At 34.3% G+C, this 17,162-nt stretch overlaps 1 protein-coding gene across 6 annotated transcripts in view; it reads left to right on the forward strand.

The window, feature by feature from the left end:
* HDAC8 (histone deacetylase 8) overlaps window positions 1–17,162 on the forward strand; it is a 234,713-nt gene that overhangs the window by 94,098 nt on the left and 123,453 nt on the right. Inside the window, exon 10 of one of the 6 annotated variants that reach the window (XM_036270919.1) lies at window positions 861–1,729. The exons of 4 other annotated variants lie outside the window; for them this stretch is intronic. In XM_036270919.1, coding sequence (XP_036126812.1) covers window positions 861–881 — 21 coding nt within the window. In that variant the 3' untranslated portion in view covers window positions 882–1,729. Of the gene's footprint in view, window positions 1–107; window positions 251–860; window positions 1,730–17,162 lie in introns of those variants that run through there. One more of the 6 variants, XM_036270918.1, reaches the window with a different exon arrangement.

The raw sequence follows: 17,162 nt of genomic DNA on the forward strand, positions 1-17,162 counted from the left end.
CTTACCTAAATATACCAGAACCCTTTCAGCTCTTCCTTCACATTTATTTGTTAAATGTCTCTTCATTCATTTAACAACTATTCCTTGGGCCCCTGCTACTTGCCTAGATTCAGAGATACAAAGACTAACAAGATAGACCCAGTGTCCTCAAAAAAATCTCATCATCTAATAAAGGCAACAGAATAATGTGTTCAAATCCAGGACAGATAAAGAGCATACAGGACATGTTTCATCAAAACTTTGGAAAGAAGGGGGGATATCTGTAATACTTTCAACAATAAAGATAAATTTAAAAAATAAAAATAAAACAAAATATAGCAAATAAAAAATTTTTTGAACTGAGTCTTGGCGGTTGACTGGGAGTTTGCCAGATGAAGAAGTGGGGAGGGCATTCTAAGCAAAGGGAACAGAGATTGGAAAGAACCTGGTGCCTCATGGGACCACTGATTATGTTTCATATAATAGTAGAACATGGGGTTTATGAGAAAGAATGGGAAGAATAAAGGCTTGAATGGAAATTGGAGCAGATAATGAAGACCCTTGAAGGCTACACTAAAGAGCTTCATTTTTTTCCCTGTGAAAACAGATGAGCATTGGTTTTTAGAAAGCTCACTTGATAGAGCATGGAAGTTAGATTGCAAAGGGAGAGACTTGAGAAGGCAAATCTGCTGAGAGGTTCAAGTACACTCCAATAACACTTAATCTACACCATTCATTTGGTCATTTGTATTTTGATTGTTTGCATTCCCCCCTCAATGCCTAGCAGAATGTTAACCACCTACCTAGTTGGAATGAACAATTGAATAAATGAGTGATTGATTAATATGTGTCTCAACATTTGGAAAACTTCTATTTTTAAGATGGAAGAATTGGATGTATAACCTAGCCTTTCTCTGGAAACAGTTTAACCCTAGTAGCAACTATCCATCCTTTGCAAGAATTCCAGGAGGATACCAGCTGTATCCATCATAAATAGATGTATCCATTAGAAAATACTAGATTGCCAAATGAAGGGAAGGGACTTGGGAAGGCAAGCCCAGCACAAATATTAGAAATGATTGGTGGTGAGATTTCAATCATAATTCTCATTAGATGCAAAACTAGTGATGCCATAAAGCCAGTTGTCAGAGAGTTAGTCCCAGCCCAAGAACTGGGAAGCCAGGTTGGCCAGCCAGGCATGGAATAAGGAAGCAATCCCAGCTGGAAGAAGCATTGGCCCATCTGGGAAAGCTGAGAGGAATGGAGCCTGCCCATATGACTGGCCCAGGTGTCTCTACCATAGGAAAATCCCAAAGGTAATATGGGTTCCCATAAAATCATCAGTGCATAGCTAATTTAGTAAATCATCCACACCATGTAATAAGGCTTATGGGCTATTATATCTCAGAATGTTCTGTAATCTAGTAATACTACTTGGGTCTTATGATCTAAAATTAGAATAAGGCAGTTCATGTACTCATATATACATATATGTATACGTATATACAGATATGTCAGCTACATGTATATACCTGAATCATCACGTAGGTTTATAAACAAAATTTAATGAAAAAAAATATTTACTTAGCCAACCACTTTTGATGAACTGTTAGATAAACTATGCCTCGTTCATACAAGGGAATATATGTAGCCATTGAAAAGAATTAAGTTGATTTACATACAAATATATGCTGCTAATGTAAAATAGACTTACAGTGCAATCCGTAGATTATACTGAATCTAGCTTGCTTTGGGGAGAAATAACATTTTAACAATATTTAATCTTTCAATCCATGATTTTGCTATATCTTTTTCATTTACTTAAGTGTTTAATTTCAATTTTTAATTTATACTTTTCAACAAACAGATCATGTACAAATTTTGTTAAAGTTATCCCTAAGTATTTCATTATTTTGATCTGATGTTATTATAAATGGTATTCTTAATCTCAATTTCCAATTGTTTGAATATAGAAGTTGTTAGAATATAGAAGTACAATTGATTTTTTTATATTGATCTTGAATAATGTAACATTACTAAACTCATTAGCACTAGTAGCTTTTTTGTAGATTCTTTAGCATGTTCCATGTATATAAACATGTTATCTGTGAATAAAGAGAGTTTTACTTATTCTTTTATAATCTTCATGCCTTTTATTTCTTTTTCTTGCTTTATTACACTGGTTGGGACCTCCAATGCAATATTGAGAGTGAACATCCTTGTCTTGTTTCCAATCAAAGGGGGAAAGCACTTAATCTTTCACTATGAAGTGTGATTTAGCTGTAGGGTTATTTTTTAAATAAATGCTCTTTGTTAGATTGAGAAAGTTCCCTTCTATTCCTAATTTACTGAGAATTATTCCCACAAATGAGTGTTAGATTTTGTCAAATGCTTTTTCTTTATCTATTGAAATGATCTTATGGTGTCCTCTTATTCTGTTAATATAGTAAATTGCACTAATTATTGCTTTATTTTAATATTGAACTAACCTTGCTTTTCTGGGATAAACCCTACTTGGCCATGGTATGTTATCCTTTTTATATATTGGTGGATTTAATTTGCTGAAATTTTGTCAGGAAATTTTGTGTCTCTGTTGGTGAGGGATGATGACCTGTTGTTTTCTTGAAACGTTTTTGTCTGGTTTTAATATCAGAGCAATGCTGATCTTATAAAATGACTTAGGAAGTATCCCTGCCTCCTCTATTTTAGTATATCTTACTTAAATGTTTGAAAGAATTCACCAGTGAAAACATTCAAGCCTGGAGTTTTCTTCATGGGAAGGTTTTTAATTATGAATTTTATTTCTTTAATAGTTATATGGCTATTCAGATTTTCTTTATCTTCTTACTTCCATGTTGTTAATTTGTCTTCAAGGAATTTGCCAATTCACTCATAGTATTCCCTTACTATTCCTTTAATGTCTGTAGGAGCTATAGTGATATCCAGTCTTTCATTCCTAGTATTGCCAATTTCTGTCTTTTTTCTTGATCAACTTAGCTTGTGGTTTATCAGTTTTATTGAACCGTAGTTGTTGTTTTGGTTTTTTGTTTTTAAGAACCAGCTTTTAGTTTCATGACTTTATTTTTCTCTTTTCTATTCCATTGCTTTACTCATATCTTTGTTATTTCTTTTCTTCTACTTTGTATTGATTTTTAGTTCTTTTTCTAGTTTCTTATGATAGAAACTAAGTTCATTGCTTTTAAACATTTTATGCTATAACTTTTCATCTAAGCACTGCTGTAGCTGCATCCCACAAATTTTGATATGTTGTCATTTTTATTTTGTTCAAAATATTTTCTAGTTTTCTTCTTTGAATGAAAGGTCATTTAGAAGTATGGGTTTACTCTCCAGATATTTTTCTGTTTATATGCATTTTAATTCAATTTTGTTGTGCTCAGATAACATATTTTGCATGATTTCAGTGCTTTTATATTTATTGAAATTTGTTTTATGACCCAGTGTATGATCTGTCTTGGTGAATGTTTCATGTGCAATTTGCAAAGAATGTATATTTTGTTGTTATTGGATAGCATTTTCTATCATTACCAATTAGATCAGGATGGTTAAGAGTATTGTTTATGTATTCTATATCCCTGACTTTCTGTGTGCTTGTTTTGTCAATTATTGAGAGAAATCTCCAAACATGATTTTGGATTGGGCTATTTTTCTTGTTAGTTGTGTCGGTTTGGGCTTCATGTAGTTTTGAAGCTCTGTTATTAGAGGTATACATATTTAGGGTTATTATATGTTCTTGATGAGTTGACCCTTTATTATTATGAAATATACCTCTTTATCTCTGGTAATAGTCTTGTATGAAGTCTACTTTATTTGATTTTAATATTGTCACACCTGTTTTTTATGATTATTATTTGTGGTGTATATCTTTGTCTTTTTACTTTTAACCTATTTGTTGCTTTATATTTAAATTGTTTTTCTTACAGACAGCATATAGTTGGGTCCTGATTTTTTTAATCAATTTTTTACAATCTTTGCCTTTTTGTTGGGGTACCTAGATGACTTACCTTTAAGTAAATTATTTATATGTTTAGGTTTAAATCCATCTTCCTATTTGTTTTCTATTCGTTCCATCTATTCTTTGTTCCTTTCTTTCTATTTTCCTGCCCTCTTTTGAATTAAATAAATATTTTTCAGGATTTCACTTATCTCCTTTATTTGCATATTATCTATAACTTTTTTCTTTTTTGTGTGGTTGCTCTGGGGTTACAGTATGCAGTTTTAACTTATCACAGTCTACCTTCAAATTCTATTACACTTCTTTATGTATAAAACAACACCCTTAATGACATTGTTCTTTCATTTTCCCCCTTTTCTTCCTTTGTGCTATTGTAGTCAGATATTTTATTTTTGCATATGTTATAAACTCCATGATATATTGTTACTGTCGTGCTTTAAAGAATCAATTCTATTTTTTAATTTTAAAGTATTTATTAATTTATTTAAAATAAGAATAATAAATCCAGTACACATTAGCACAAATAACATGCTGTGATTTTTTTTTTTTTTTTGGTATGTGCCCCTAGCAGGAACCGAACCCAAGACTCTCTGGTCTGCAGGCCAACGCTCCAACCACTGAGCCAAACTGGCAAGGGCTAACATGCTGTGATTTTTTTAATGTATTTTCCAAGACAAAAATTAATTTCATGAGAATAACAGTAATTTATATTTGTGCATATATGTAACATCTGGCTTAATAGATGACAGTTGACTTCTTATACCTGCTTCTACATTCAGCATGTTTTGATGTTGTTTTTGTTAGAGTATATGAAGAAAATTAAGCCTCACATGGATATGTAGTTGGAAAAGGGTACAGTATTTTAATAAACTTTTCTGATAATTATAGATATTCTTTGATACTACACAAAAATTCTACAAATGATAGTTTCTTAAAGGTTAATGCTGGTGGAATCTGAAACCATATCGACGAACTTTTTATATACTGTTACATTAAAATTTAGTCATCTTGTACATTGAATGGATACATATTATACATACTGATTTTTGGAAAATATTGGTTCAGTAAGTTATATAAATATTACAAATGTTGAAACATTTTATACAATATTTTTTTAAAAATCACATTAACTGGTATCACCACTGATTTCATTGGAACAAAGCTTAAGCTTTGGGAAGCTGTCAAGCTTACAGTGACAGAATGTTTTTCAAAATTCTAATTTTCACTCAAAAACGTGAATATTGTCATTGGCAACAAATAATATAAATGTTTATCCTAAAGTGATAGGTTTACTTCATTTTTGAGAAAATATCTGCCAAGTACCCAAGTATTTAATCATAGTTTTTCCATCAGTTGTTCTTTCAAGCAAAAATCGTGTTTTGGGAAAAGTGGCTACTTAAGCCACAACTTAATCACAGATGTGCTATTTCTCAAGACAACCACCATAGTATAGTTTATTACAGAAGCAACTTCTGCATAACTCCTATTTTGATGCACAATATTAAATCCAGGGTCAATAATTAAAATTTTTAGTGCTTCACCAAGGACATTGTTAAATAAAATTGTATTTTTTTACTCTGAGTACATGACAGTAAAGAATAAAATAACTGCTGGTGTACTTTGGTGCTACTGCCTTAATTTGTACTGTGGTGCCAGCAGTTTTACCCGACATTGCTTTTGCACCTCCATGAAAATATAAACCAAGTTGCTCCAGGATAAACCATGAAATTCAAACAAGTTATTCAGCATTTTCAGTATTTTAGTACTACTTGTATTTGTTGCCAACCATTCACATAATAAAGGTCTTCTTTAATGATTAGTTAGTGCTGATACCACATGACTACAAGCAAAACAGAAAGTCCAGCCACATTTGTAGACTTGTCTGTCTGTAAAGTGAAAGGACAATTCTGCAAATGAAATAACAACCAAGTCTTCATGTTTAGAGCTAAAGGATTGAATAAACAGGTTACTTCGCCATTGAAAAGAGACAGTACTGTGAGTTATTTTACTAACTTTTCATCCAGTGGGCATCAAGCAACGTCAACTGTCCAAGTCTTTATTGGTCTTTAAACTATTATGTACATTTCTCTGGCTCACGCAGTATAATAACTTATGCATAAGATGCTTCAGTGACTTTTTCATGTCTAGTTTGAAAAGCTCTAACAATTTGGGATTTTGATAAGCTTATCATGTCCACATTTAAAATATTCAGTTTCCCTATAACTATAAATAAGTGATCTGAATGATGCCACCACTTAAATAGCAAGCTCTTTAGAAACTATGAAAATGTCCTGTGCATAAGACACTAGAAGGTAAATAAATGGCATATATAAAGATAGTTTGAATTATATTTTTGTGTCTTACTTGCAATTTCACCCTATGTCTTTGAAGCAAATGTTTTCCTTCCATTAGTCAGAGCCCTCACTGATACTTGTTTCATCTTTTTCAGCTTTTTAAAGATAGATGTTGCAGTTCTGGCTTGGGAAAGCAAGTCTTCTAATCTCCCTTTAGTAAATCAACAATCCATTCTTGTTATGTTTCTATCTAGGTGCAGGTAAAATTCTGGGATTTCAAAAATAATAAAGTTGCAGAGATTAAGTCAGGTATAACTAAGGATACCTCTTCATGTCCCTATTGTGGCTAGGGTGTCCAGGCACAAGTCATGGTGCCAGTACTTTGGAGGAGACAACTAAGAAGCTTAAAGGAAGGGACAAAAGAGAAGACTTAGAACCCAACCAGGCAAGAGGTCTCATGGTAGTGGCATCTGCTTTATGGGCCCCAGCAGAGGGTACAGGTAAGTTAGATAGCTACTCATAGCCGTCGATGGATACACTGTTCAGGATAGAATGCACCAATTCTGGGCTACTCTGTGTCCCCAGCTCGGCTGTGCCACCTTTTGGCTAAAATGTACTGCTCTACTTACTCTGCCACCATCCTGATAGCCTGCCTCACTCCTCCATGGCCTTCCATGGCATTTCTTTGCAGTCAGCTACCAAGGGACCTGCTGCTCCCAACATGGCCCTAAATGATCATTTAAAGAAGTTAAAAGATGGTAAGAGACTATCTTTTACATTTACTCATATATTTACCTTTTCCGGCATTTTCCAACCTTTGTGCAGATCCATCTGGTAGAAGTTAACATTCTGCCTAAAGAACTTCAGTTAATTTTTCTTATAATGTAGGACTGCTAGCAACAGATTCAGCTTTTGTTTGAAAAGTATTTTGTCTTAATATTTGAAGGATGTTTTCACTGTTTATAGAGTTCTAGGCTGATGGTATTTTTCTTTTAGAACGTTAAAGACTTTCCATTGTTTTCTTGCTTGCATATTTCCTCATGAGAAGTCTGTTGATTTTCTTATCTTTGTTCCTTTAGCTAATAGTGCTCCCCCTTATTTTTGCTTCTTTTAACTTTCCTCTTTGTGACTAGTTTTCAGCAGCTTGATTACAGTTTGCTCTGGTGCATTTTTTTGTTGTTGTTTATCCTGTTTGTGGTTTATTGAGCTTCTAGGATCTGAGGCTTTATAGTTTTCATTAAATTTGGAAGTATTTCTGCTATTATTTCTTTTCTGTCCTTTATTTTCTCTACTTCCAATTCCTGTTAAACTTATGTTAGACCAGTTTTATTATCCCATACGTCACTGCAACACTTTAAATTTTTTTAGTCTTTTATTTCTCTCTGATTCATTTTGGAGAGTTTCTTTTGCTTTGTTTTAAATTAATTGATCTTTTCTTTGTAGTTTATAACTGCTATTAATCCCACCCAGTGACATTTCCTTACAAATATTTTATTTTTTATGTCTAAAATTTCTATTTCTAAAAATATTTTTCAATAAAATAAAATTTTTAAGAAAAGAAAACCAATAAAAATTCTTCCATTTCTCTGATCATTGTGTTAATATTTTCTTTATATCCTTGAATATATTGCACATATTTATAATAGCTATTTTAAGGTTCTTACCTAATAACAGAGATAATAGTATCTCTGTCACTTCTAAATCTGTTTCTATTGACTGGTTTTTCTCCAGGTTATAGATCACATTTTCCTGCTTCCTTGTATATTTAGTAATTTTTTTTTTTAAATTGGATATCTAACATTATGAATTTTACATTGTTGAGTGCTGAATTTCTTTGTATTAATTTAGAGAGGAATGTACTTTTTATGATAGACAAGTTGTTGTGGATCAGTTTGATCCTTTTAAGGTTTGTTTTTAAACTCATTTAGAGTAGGTCTTGAGTAATATTTACTCTTGGGCTAATTGAGCCCATTTAGAAAGCACTGCCCCTCTGAAGTCCCTACTGATGCACCATATAGTCAGTGAGGTCTCTCCACTTTGGCCATGTGAACTCTAGGAAGTGTACTCAGTAACTGTTTCCTCGGAAGTTTTTCTAGACTATCTTTGTCATGTATCTTTTACCCTATACATGTTCAGATTGGTATTCATTAAAAAACTGAAGGGAACTTGTACGTATATTTCTAGAATTCTTTTTGGCTTAGCTCCAACCCACAATTTCTAACTACCTTGACCTTTCTGAGCTCCAGTCTCTGTCTCCTTTATTCAGGGATTGTGAGGCTCTGTTTGGATTTCCCCCACCCCTACTCTGTGGTCCAGGTATTACCTCCAGGCAGAAAGCTGGGGTGATAATAGCATTCACCCTAGTTGTAGTCCTTTTCTCTCAGATCACTACATTGTCTTGTATATTGTCTAATATCTGAAAATGTGTTTCCTATATTTTGTCAATTTTCCAATTGTTTCTAAAGAGAAAATAATTCAACACCTTCTTTCCCCTCATAGCCAGAAGCAGAAACCCTTTACTTATCTACTTTTACTTTTTTTTGGTACGTCTAGCAGGAACCGAACCCAGGACTCTCTGGCCCACAGGCCGATGCTCCAACTGCTGAGCCAAACCGTCCAGGGCTGGCCTACATTTTTAAAGGATGTTTTTATTGGATATAAAATTATATTTTGACTTGTCTTATCTTCTTCATGTCCATCATTTGTTTTTTAAATTTTATTTCTTGATTTCACAGAGAAAGGAAGAGAAAGAGAAACATCGATTTGTTTTTCTACTTATCCATGCATTCATTGGTTGATTCTTGTATGTGCCCTGATTCTTGTATGTGCAGTGATCGAACCTGCAACTTTGGTATATCGGGACAATGCTCTAACCAACTGAACTATCTGGCCAGGGCCATCTCCATTATTTCTGATGAAAAAGCAGTCTTGTTTTTAATTATTGTTTCCTTCTATAGAATGTTTTAATTTTCCTTCTGACTGCCTTTATAAACTTGTGTTTGGTTTTCAGAACTTTGACCATGAAGTACATCAGTGTACTTTTCTTGTATTTATCCTGCTTGGGATTCCCTGAGTTCCTGAATCTGTGTGTTGAAGTTTGGGATATAATTTGGAAAATTAACAGCTGGAATTTTTTTCACATTCATTTTTTTTGTTCTATTTTCTCTTTCTTATCTTTTTAGGACTTCAGTTACACATGTTAGATGGATTGACACTGTCCTACAAGTCACTGAAGCTCTCATAATTTTTTTCAAATATTTTTCTCTATGCTTCAGTTTGCTTCATTTCCATTGACTTATCTTCAAGTTCACTAATTCTTTTCTCTTTAGTATCAATCTAATACTAATCCAATTCATTAATTTTTTTTATCCCATCCAATGATTTTTTATAACTTCTTCATTTTGAAATGGATTTTAGGTCCAAAGACAATTTCGCAAATGTACAGAGGCGCCATGTACCCTTCACTGAGTTTTCTCCAGTAGTAACATGTTACATAACTATAATACAATATCAAAACCAAGAAATTAACAATGGTACAATCCACAGACCTTATTCATATTTCACCAGTTTTACAAGCATTCATTCGCGCACACATGTGTGTGTGCATATGTGTGTGTGTGTCTTTAATCCTATGCAGTTTTTTCACATGTATATATTGATGTAACCACTATCACAGTCAGGATATCAAAATGTTCTAATACCACAAAGACCTCTCTTGTGCTACTGTTTTATAATCACGCCTGCCTTCTTCTCTTCCCCAACCCCATCTCTAATCACTTCAGCCACTAATCTGATCTTCATGTCTATAGTGTTTTTTATTTTTATTTAGACTGTGTGATATACATGGAATCAGGTAGTATGTGACCTTTTGAGATTCACTTTTTCATTCAGTTTAATTACCTTGAGATTTGTCCAAGTTGTTCAATGCATCAGCATTTCATTTCTTTTTTGTTGCAGAATAGTATTCCATGGTATAGATATAGGATAGTTTGTTTAACCATTATCTATTGAAGAACAGTTGGGTAGTTTTCAGTTTTTGGCTACTGAAATTAAACATCCAGTTTTTGTGTGGATGTAAGTTTTTATATCTCTGGGATCAATGCCCAATAATGTAATTGCTAGATCATATGGTAAGTATAGGTTTACTTTTGTAAGAAACTGCTACTTATGCTTTCTTTTGATTACTATTATGGTAATAGTATATCTTTTCATAGTATATCTTCTAACATCATTTTTATTTCAATTTCTCTGTATTGTTATATTTGAAATGACTTTCTTGTATACAAAATGTAGTTGGGTTGCATTTTTTTTATCCATTGTGCCAGTCTCTGTCTTTTAATTGGCATGTTTAAATGACTTGCCTTTAATGTAGTTATTGATATGTTAGGGTTTATATCTGCCTTTTTTCTGTTTGTTCCCTTTCTTCTCCTCCTGCCTTCCTGTGGATTTCTTGGACATTTTTTAATGAATTCCACTTTATCTGTAGTGTTTTTTAGAGTATCATTTTGTATAGATTTTTAGTGGTTGCTTTACATATTTCATTATATATATAACATCACAGTCTGTTGCTATCGACATTTTGAGTAAACTCTAGAAACCTTACCAGCCTTTATGTCTTTTTACCTTTCTCTCTAATATGTCTTAAAATTTCCTCTACATACATTAAGAATCACATCAGACAGTGTTGAGTTTTTGCTTCAACCATCAAACATAATTTTTAGATTCAAAAGGAGTAGGAAAGTCTTCTGTTTTTACCCAAAATTTTACTCTGTTTCCTTTTTCCTTTTTGATGCTCTAAGATTTCTTCTTTTATCATTTGCTTTCTGTTTGGATAAGTTCCTTTGATCATTCTTTTCGGGGAGGTTTGAAGAAGACAAATTCTCTTTGTTTTCTTTCTGGCCTCCATGGTTTCTGATGAAAAATCTACTGTTATTTGAATCATTGTTCTCATATAGGTGCAAATGTAAAATGATGCATTGTTTCTCTCTACCTGACATCATTTTTATTTCAATTTCTCTGTATTGTTATATTTGAAATGAGTTTCTTGTACACAAAATATAAATATTGATCCCAGAGATATAAAAACTTACATCCACACAAAAACTGGATGTTTAATTTCAGTAGCCAATTTTTTAAAGCTGATTTTTATTTTTTCCTTTTTAATTAATTAATTAATTAATTTTTGTTACAGATGTTTCTCCTTTTCCCCCCACTGATTCCCCCTCCCCTAACCTCCCGGCCCTGTCCCCAGCTTTGTTGTCCATGTCCATTGTTCATGCATACATGCATATAAGTTCTGTGGTTTATCTCTCCCCCAACACCCTCTCTCCTGGAGACTGTCAGTCTGTACTCCACTTCCACACCTCTGGGACTACCTCATTCCTCAGACTGTTATGTTCATTATATTCCACAAATAAGTGAGATCATGTGATAGTTGTCTTTCTCTGCTTGGCATGTTTCACTTAGGATAATAGTTTCCAGGTCCCTCCATATCGTCTCAAAGGACTAGAGATCTTTCTTTCTTACAGTTGCGTAGTACTTCATTGTGTATATGTACCACAGCTTTTTTATCCACTCGTCTACTGATGGACATTTGGGCTGTTTTAGATCTTAGCTATAAAGCTGATTTTTAGAGAGAGGAAGGGAAAGAGAGAGAGAAACATTGATGTGCAAAAGAAACATCAGTCATTTGCCTCACATGCCCCAACTGGGGATTAAACCTGAAATCTAGGCATGTGCCCTGACTGACTGGCAAGCAAACCCACCAACTTTTGGTGTATGAGACAATACTCCAAGCAAGCGAGCCACACCAGCCAAGGCACTCTCTACCTGCTTTTAGGGGGGTTTCTTTGTTTGTTTGCTTTTTTATCTTTATTTTTCAGATATTTGATTATGATGAGACTTGGAGTGGATTTCTTTGGGTTTATCCTGTTTGAATTCATTCAGGTTCTTGAGTCTGTAGTATTCTGTCTTTTCACCAAATTGGGGGAATTCTTGGCCATTATTTTTTAAAATATTTTTTAATGCCGCCTTCTTTATCTTCTCTTTCTGGGACTCCAGTGACCCAAATGTTTGATCTTTTGTTCTTGTCTCACAGGGCCCTAAGTCTCAATTTGTTATTTTCCAGTCTTTGGTTGTTGTTGTTCATTTTGGGTAAATTGTATTGTTCTGTTTTTCAAATTCACTGATTCTTTTTAAAAAATATTTATTAGTTTTTTTGTTTTTTTTTTCACTAATTCTTTTTTTGGTCACCTCCATTCTTGTATGAAGCCCATCCAGTAAGATTTTTATTATGGTTATTATACTTTTCAATTCCATTCTTTATGTTTTCTATTTCTTTGTTGATAGTTTCTAAGTTTTCATTTTGTTTATAGCATGCTTATAATTGCTTCTTGAAATATTTTTATGATGGCTGCCTTAAAATTCTTGTCAGATAATTCTAACATGTGCCTTGGTGTTGACCTCTGTTTGTTGTCTTTTCTCATTCAAGTTGAGATGTCCGTGATTCTTGGTATGATGAGTGAATTTGTATTTGAACCTGGAGATTTTCGATCTTATTTTATGAGACTCTGGCGACTCTGTGCTCTGAATCCTCAGGCTAATGAGCCTGCAGTTTTCTTCTTGAGCTCTACCACACATCACACACAATGAATGAACTGTGACACCCAGTGCAGTTCTCTCCTTTCAAAGGTTGAATTCCCTCTAGGTCCTGCCTGTTTTTTAATGCTCTCTAATACCTTCAATGTATCATGATGGTTAGTCTGATAGAAGCTATTCTGTCATTACCAAATCCAAAAGTCAGAATTTACTTTTCATTGTGTACTTTTTGATACATACATGTGTGTATGACTTCTTTTTCTTTAAATTTACCTTCATTGTTGAAAGTATTACAGATGTATGACTTCATTTAAAATATAAATAAATTTTTGAAATTAAAATGAAAAAAATTAATAAATGTATTTATTAGACAGACCTACTTTCATTGACCAGCTCCAGGACGAGTGATCATAATAACAATATATACAAGTTTACCAAATTATTTAACCAGTCTGTGCCATGGTGTCCTTATGGGAATTATTATAAGGGTTAAACGTATTGGTCTGGGTAACATGCTTAGAACAGTAGCTGGAGTATATAAATAACATATATAAATATATTACTAATATATAAGTAATATAAATTAATGTCAGAAATATTGGTAAAACTCCTCATAGTCAGGGACCTGTTTTTTCTTAGTCCCTCAGTGTTGAGCATGTGTAGCCCAGCAAGGGCTAATACATTAAAACAAACATAGTGCTGCTATGTTGGATGTTATGTGGATTTAGCCTAACAGTCCTTGCTGGCACTGAGAACTCACAGAACAAAATATTGAAAACGTATCTAAATGAAGTATCATTTTATGTGAACAAATGTGAGTATGAGTGAAGGCAAATACTAGAAATTTTATATTTGAATTTTCTGTTTACATAAAGTCATACTACCAGGCATTCGGCAAACTCTCCTCCTATTATAGAAAGGCCTCATGTAGGTAGGATTTGGGAACTGTTTGAAAGAGAAAAGAACTTGATACTCATTACGTACCATTTATACCCCATGCAAGTATATTTATATGCTAGGTCCTTCATCTGTATTATCTCATTTAATGTTTCTTAGCAACCCTGGGAGGTAGGGATTATACCCATTTACCAGTGAAATAGCAGCACTAAGACCGAAATTCAAATTTTTCAGATTTCTAAGCTTATTCTTTTTTCCCTACTTTCAGTGATAAAAACCAGCATTTTAGTATAAAGAATGCATGGGAGAAAAATGAACATTTGTTAAGCATCTACTACTGGCCAATGTGCCACATGCATTATTTCATTTTGTTCTCAAAGCATTATTTTATCAAATCTTCACAATAACCCTATGGGAAGGAAGAAAACTCATATTTGTTAAGCACCTGCTGTGTGCCTAGCACTGATGTGAGGCTTATATAAATGATCTCATGTGATCTTCTAACAGCCCAGTGAAATCTGTTGTCTCCACAGCTAGGAAGAAACCGAGCTGAGCTTACACCACATTTGCCTAGCTCTCAAAACAGCTCTAAAGAACACTGCTACAGCACACATATTTTTGAGCATCTTGCAGAACATTCATTCCACAAAACATGACTTTTTAAAGTACAGTGCACACAACCAAACAGGATAATTCATCTCCATATCAGTGGCTTTTTAATATTTTGGGTGATCATGGACCGTTTTGAGAATCTGATGGCCCCTCCTTCCAGATAAATGCTTCGAATTACCCAATTTTGGATACAGTTTCAGAGCATTCAGCAATTTCCTAAAGCCCATCAATGGATTCTTTGTTTAAAACAAACAAACTGAAACCTCTAAAGAACAAAAATAAATCTTAGGAAACAAGAAAGCTTGTTAATTCTTTAATTATTGAGTTTTAGAAATCCTTTAGACCACTAAAACCTATATTTGGATAGCCTAGTATGTTTCTCTTTGGGGTTTTCTTCGCCTTGGCTCTATTGACTTTCCTGGTTGTATAATTCTTTGTTGTGGGGGATTGTCCTGTTTTATAGGATGCTGAGCAGCATCTCTGCCCTCTGCTCACTAGATGCCAGTATCACACTCCCTGTGCCTCTTCCTGTTTTGACAACCAAGAATTTATGTAGACATTGCTGAGTGTCCCCTGAGGGGAGGCAAAATTGAAAACCACTGGTTTGTAGTAATTGCAGTCGTCATTCTTGAGTCACTTACAGCATAAAGAGCTGAAGAACCAGACTTTAAAAATATATATATCCTTTTCTTGCTTGATTAAGGTCTCTTACAATACTTCTCAACTGTGTTGAACAAGATGATTCATCTCAACAATTACATTGCTAGCTGAAGTTGTAAAGTTTTTCTTACGTAACAGACCAAAAATAAAGTTCATATAGCTTCCCACCCTGCTTTATTAAGTGATTGACTTTTCAAGTCATTCAGTCATTCAAAGACTGTTTATTGAAGGCTGTTGATGTGCCAGACACTGTACCAAGTGCTGGGGCTACGGTGGTGAACAGTGCAGATGTGTCCCTGCATCATGGAATGTGCAATCTAGTAAGAAAAACAGGCTACAGAACACACAGAAACTGAGTGAAAGTAATTCTAAACTATGATAAGTATGATAGAAGCACACAGAGTGCAGAGGTAGAAACTAACAAAGGGATTTATATGGGGTCTCTAGGGAAAGCCTCTCTGGAGATGTGATGTTTAAGGCTAGAACCTGAAGGTGAGAAGAAAACAGCGAGGTGAAAAACAGCTATGTATGAAGGCTCTGAGCTTGGTATATTCTGAGTACTGAAAGAAGGCCACTGTAACTAGTGCTGGTGAATAATGGGTAAGAAGTGTGAGATAGAATAGGCAAGGGCCAGACACTGCAGGGCCCTAGAGGCCATGGTAAGGAGTTGGATCTCATTCTTAATAGACTGGGAAGGCTTTAGCCAGGAAGTATAATGGTTTGATATGCATTTTTAAACTATGCTGGCTGTTGTGTGGAGTAGGGGGTGGGTATCAAGAATGGAATTATGGAGACAAATAGAAGGCCAATACCCGTTGAGAGATGATGCTGGTAGTATTGGAGATGGGAAGAATGACATAGTTGGAGATAGACTTGACATAATATGCTAATGAATTAGGTGTAGAGGTTGAGGGAAATGGAGCAATCAAGGTCTCTACTCGAACATTTAGGTAGACAGTAGTGGGATTTATTGAAATGGAAAAACCAACTTGGTTAAAAGAGAGAGAGAGAGAGAGAGAGAGAGAGAGAGAGAGAGAGAGAGAGAGAGACATTCTTTTCCTGGTCAAGTGAGCCATAAATGTTGTGGATACTTAGTTATTCTGTGAAAAGGGAAGCTATTTAGTTCAACTAACATTTATTAAGCACCTACTGTATGCTGGGCACAATGCAAAGTGCTAAGGGTACAAAGAAGTAGAAGACATGTCCCTTTTGGTCAGTCAGATTACAGCCCAGCAGCTGAGACAAACATAAACAGACAACTTTAGTTGGCTGTGTTAAGTGCTAAGTTAGAGGCATGCACAGGGTCCATAAAGTCACAGAACAGAGTGATTAGTGTGACACTTAGGTAATTATAAACAATGCAATATTACTAGAACATAAACTTGAATGCAGGGAATGGGAGAAGATGGACTAGATGCATAATATTGGCAATAGCTAACAATTATTGCGCACTTATTATATGCCAGGCATAGATATCTCGTGTAAGTCTCGATTATAATCCTCATGATTATAATACAAATATGAAATGTAAGATATTGGAGGCAGCATGGTAGAAAGGGCACAGATTTTGAAATCAAACATTAGAATTTGAATTATATTATATTGTTATACTTCTTGTTCAATTTTATTATTATTGCTATTAACCTCTTACTGTACCTAATTTATAAATTAAAACTTATCATAGACATATACACACACACACACACAGACAAACATACTATGTTTTGTCCTATGTATTTGAGTTTAGTGCTATCTGTGATTTCAGGCATCCACTGGGGGTCTTGGAACATATCCTCCACTGTGCATAAGGGAGAACTGTTGTAGTTATATTGATGCCAGGAGGCACCCAGGGAAACCAAGGGAGGCCTCAACCTGATCCAGGTTCTTGTCACGAACAAGAAGGAATTCAAGAGCATGAGAAAGATTTAGCAAAGCACAGTAAATTTATTAAAGCGATAGTATGCACTTGAGAAGTGACAGTGGGTGACCTGGGAGAATGAGACATGCCGACGGGGTCTGGATGGAAAGTTTTTATTTAACATGGGCATAGGGTGGTAGAAGGGGATAGGGTGGTCCTCTGCTTCTGATGCTGGTAAAGTGACTGCCAACTGGTTCATCCTTGTCTGTTTTCTCCAGACAGTGATTTCTTT

The sequence above is a fragment of the Molossus molossus genome, unplaced genomic scaffold (assembly GCF_014108415.1).
Source record: "Molossus molossus isolate mMolMol1 unplaced genomic scaffold, mMolMol1.p scaffold_m16_p_2, whole genome shotgun sequence".
In the NCBI taxonomy this organism is placed as follows: Eukaryota; Metazoa; Chordata; class Mammalia; order Chiroptera; family Molossidae; genus Molossus; species Molossus molossus.